We start from the raw sequence: 3,871 nt of genomic DNA, 5'->3' as shown, positions 1-3,871 counted from the left end.
ACACACACACACACACTTGCAGATCACACTTGCTCCTCCACCCCTCACAGGTCATGCCAGGCCCACCCATGCATCGTGACTGCCCCATACCCCTCATGCCTCTCCCCATCCTCTGGAGGCCCCTCAATCCCCCTGCTAGCCTTCTATCCTGACTTACCTGATATTGGGCAGCCATTTTGAATCAACTTAACCTCCCCTAACGCCCCCAAAAGTCTGTACTTAGCTTTAAGGGTAACCATTGGAGTTAGGTGCATGTGCTCAATGTTGTGATAAGGGTATTTATAACCCTGATGCGGGGCACTTAACTGGAAACAAACAAAAAGACTGCTTCCTTAATATCACTTTTATCTTGTATCTTTATTATATTAATCCTCATAATGCTCCTCTACTAAAGTGTCTAATGTATCTTTAGAAATTATTCAGGACGCTATTAGACTTCGTGTGTGTTTAAAAAAAATCGACGTTTTTCTACCCAGAAAAATAAAAATTAAGGAACATGTAGAAATTAAGGAACTGAAAATGTGCTTAATCTGAATCTAGAAAAATCTAGTCCTCACTGAATCTAGAAAAATATCTTTACCTTGAAAAAGCTAAGGTTTTGGAAAACAATTTTCTCAAATTAAAAAGTTTTTAAGCATTGAGGTTACTCGGAGATGGAGGAAAATTTTGTTAAGAATCCTGTGAGGCAGTCACAGATGTGCCTCTGCAAGTTGGAAAAAAAAACATATTTCAAATTTTTAAAATAAGCATAAAGAGTAAAATCTTAATGCTTGCAGTAGTTTTATACTTTAGTTGCCATTTAATTATTTGTTGATAAAAGCTTAGTTATTTAAAATATTTAAAAGAGAACAGTTTTTCTTAGGATACTGTGTCCTAAGAAATGTCTCTCTCTAACTCGCATGATGTTAATTAGAAATATCACTTAAGTGAAGAAAGGGGAGAAACCTAATATAGTTGGTGTGTGGGCTCTTCAGTTATTCCCTTTATGCACCCAACACAAGATTTAGGAACTAAATTAAAGGGTCTTTAAAAAAAAAAAAATTGGCCTGTGTTTCTGTAGGCTAGAAACTGTGGCACACGAGCAATTAAAATCAACTGCCGATTCAGATATCCTTCTTCAGCTTTAATTCACCTAGGTCCCATCTTCCACCGTCCTAATACACTTGAAATGCCAGCATTTCTCAGAGCAAACAATGGGTCAGAATCCTTTTGGGCTAAAGCTGGTACAAGAAAATAAATGTTACTGCAGTAAATGACCTGAACTTTGTTACTAACGGTACGCTGGGGATGGTTTTGTTTGATTAAGTTCAAAGACCTTTCAGCATGACCATAATTACTTCTGCGTTTAATGTTTAGAGAATCATTATTTACACATGATTTCATTGTGTTCCAAAATCTGCAGAAAGTCTGAAGTATTCACTGACTGCCCAGAAAAAAAGTATGCTTAGAGCATCAAAGCATTAAATTGCTAATTTCTACTTGCATAAACAACTTTTTGTTATGCTGGTTCCTATGATGATAAAAAATAAAAAGCCAGTGCTTATTTGCCTATTTGTCTTGTTTGACTCTTAAAGCAAATAACTACTGCTATTAAACAAAGATTTACAGGGAAGCAAAAAGCCTACTGAACCCCAGTAAAAATTTGTTCTGAGAAGTAGAAGGAGCAATACTAAAACCTAGAATATTTATATGATGATGATGATGATGAGATGAGGGCATATTAAAAGATGCAACTAAACTGCATATTTAATTATTATAAAATGCACATTTTAAGTTGGCTGTATTTTATTTCACATTAGGCTGAACATCATACATGTGAATATCAGTACTGGAACCCTGATTTTTTTTTTTAAGATGAGGATTTTTTTAATCAAAATTAAAGGTGTTGGCCTTGCAGCCAGGGGCAGCTGTGATGAGTCACAAGCTTTGTTTCTGTTCTTTTAATATCAAGAATGCCAGAGCCAAGGCATACTGTGAAGGTGCTATGGCTTTCATATCCATTTCGTTATTTTTTATCCAGTTTGGTGTTTTTAATGTATATTAGGGAAAGAATGCTATATTCTGTACTTAGGATGGTGATTCTCAACCTTTTTGCATTCGTGGCACCCTTCGTTGGATTTGCGGCACCCCTCCCTAACATTTGTGAACCCAGTTCCAGAAACTAATTTATGCATTATAGTGTTTACTTCCTTGCAGAGGGGCCTAGCAGAGGGATGGAGGATCCTCCAGTCTGGGACATGTTTATCTGCTTAGTTTCTTCTCATCTCCTAATACCTTGCTCATCTCCTCAACACCTGACACCCTGATTGAGATTCACTGACTCTAGGACCTGCCACTGCTTAAAAGTTCTTTGGGGGGAATATTTGAGCCTTTCCATTTTTCTTCTATTGTCTAGGAATGTTTGCAAATGGAGCAAGAATCTCTTTATTTTGGTGGTCTTGATATTTATTTGCCTGTCTTCAAATTTCTGAACATAACCTACCCTAGGCGCACATTTTTGTAGGTCCAGTCCAAGCTGTATGTTGAGTATGGTCACATTTCATATGTATCATTTGTCACCAGTGATTAGCACATGCATACAGACTCTAGATTTCAGAAGACGTTGTTCTCATATTAATGTTTTTTCCCCATTTTCAGTAATTAGTTTTCAGAATATGGCTGTAGTCATATAATGTTTATTCCTTCACCCTCTTTCTTTGCAACAAACAGATCTAAAAAAGACAAAGCTAAAGCAGGAGTAAAACCAGATGCTTCTGATCAAGAACCAGAGGGACTGACACTATTGGTTCCAGACATACAAAAGACTGCTGAAATAGTTTATGCCGCTACCACCAGTTTGCGCCAAGCAAACCAAGGTAAAATAAGATAAGCATTTGATGACTGTTATACATAGGCTCTTTAGAGTTTTTATTTAAATAAAGTTCAAAAGTCAGGATTTCAAAAGTACTAAAAGCCTCCCACATCCAATGTATTCTCAGTTTTATTTCCAAAAGGCCTGGGCACCTAGCAGTTCCTCGGAAAGTTTGGGCACTCCTTTTTTTTTAAAATAACTTGGCAAGAATGTGAAAAATGTTTAGTTTAGTCACTTGCTGTATCTCACAGTTTTAATTGAAATTATGGAACAATTTGTCTAACATCAAAAGGAAAATTAGCATAAGTGAAGCTTGTAAGTAATAGCTCTGCTGATGCAATTAAACATCTTGAATAAAATATTTAACTATTGATAACCTGAGTTGAGAGCAAGCTTTAAGTGGTAAATTAAAATGAAATTTTCTTTTTATAAAGAAAATGGTTTTTCCAGTAAGGAAGGCTTCTTCAAAATGTTTGTGATTTTCTGCTTTGTAATAGAGAACAGTACAATTATATAGACAGTTAAGAAAATGTTCTCTTCCACAAGACAAGGCTGTTTGACCTTGGGAGTTGCGTTATTTGTAAAGCAAACCTCAATCTGAATTTAACTGAACAGTGCATTGCCATCATAAGTAGGTAATATTGAAGTGTTCATTGTTCTTTTTAAATGGGCATCAGCAAATTAGGGAACATTAGATATTAATCTTTTTTTTTGAAAAATACATAATAAGAGATCCTTTTGTCCTTAAACTTTTTATGTGACAGAAAAGAAAATGGCTGAATACTCAAAAAAGGCTGCTGTGAAGCCCAAACCTCTGTCTGTTTTAAGGTCCCTTGAAGAAAAGTATGTGGCAGTCATGAAAAAACTCCAGTTTGGTAAGTTAAGAAATGTTCATATTGTATAATGTATGTAAAAATCTAAAAGCTAAAAAATCGTACTACACCATCAATCCTGCAAGTATGTGTGCTTATGAATATCTTCAAATGGATGAGTAATCACTCAAATACCCTCCCCCCCCCC

At 35.8% G+C, this 3,871-nt stretch overlaps 1 protein-coding gene across 1 annotated transcript in view; it reads left to right on the top strand.

Moving 5' to 3' along the window:
- BIRC6 (baculoviral IAP repeat containing 6) overlaps positions 1–3,871 on the top strand; it is a 414,467-nt gene that overhangs the window by 368,244 nt on the left and 42,352 nt on the right. The window contains exons 68-69 of the mRNA XM_019526709.1: positions 2,710–2,855; positions 3,616–3,726. Coding sequence (XP_019382254.1) covers positions 2,710–2,855; positions 3,616–3,726 — 257 coding nt within the window. The remainder of the gene's footprint in view (positions 1–2,709; positions 2,856–3,615; positions 3,727–3,871) is intronic.

The sequence above is a fragment of the Gavialis gangeticus genome, unplaced genomic scaffold (assembly GCF_001723915.1).
Source record: "Gavialis gangeticus isolate Ggan-Ray unplaced genomic scaffold, GavGan_comp1, whole genome shotgun sequence".
NCBI lineage: Eukaryota > Metazoa > Chordata > Crocodylia > Gavialidae > Gavialis > Gavialis gangeticus.
The sequence above is the reverse complement of the archived record's forward strand: the minus strand, read 5'-3'. Positions and strand labels throughout refer to the sequence as shown.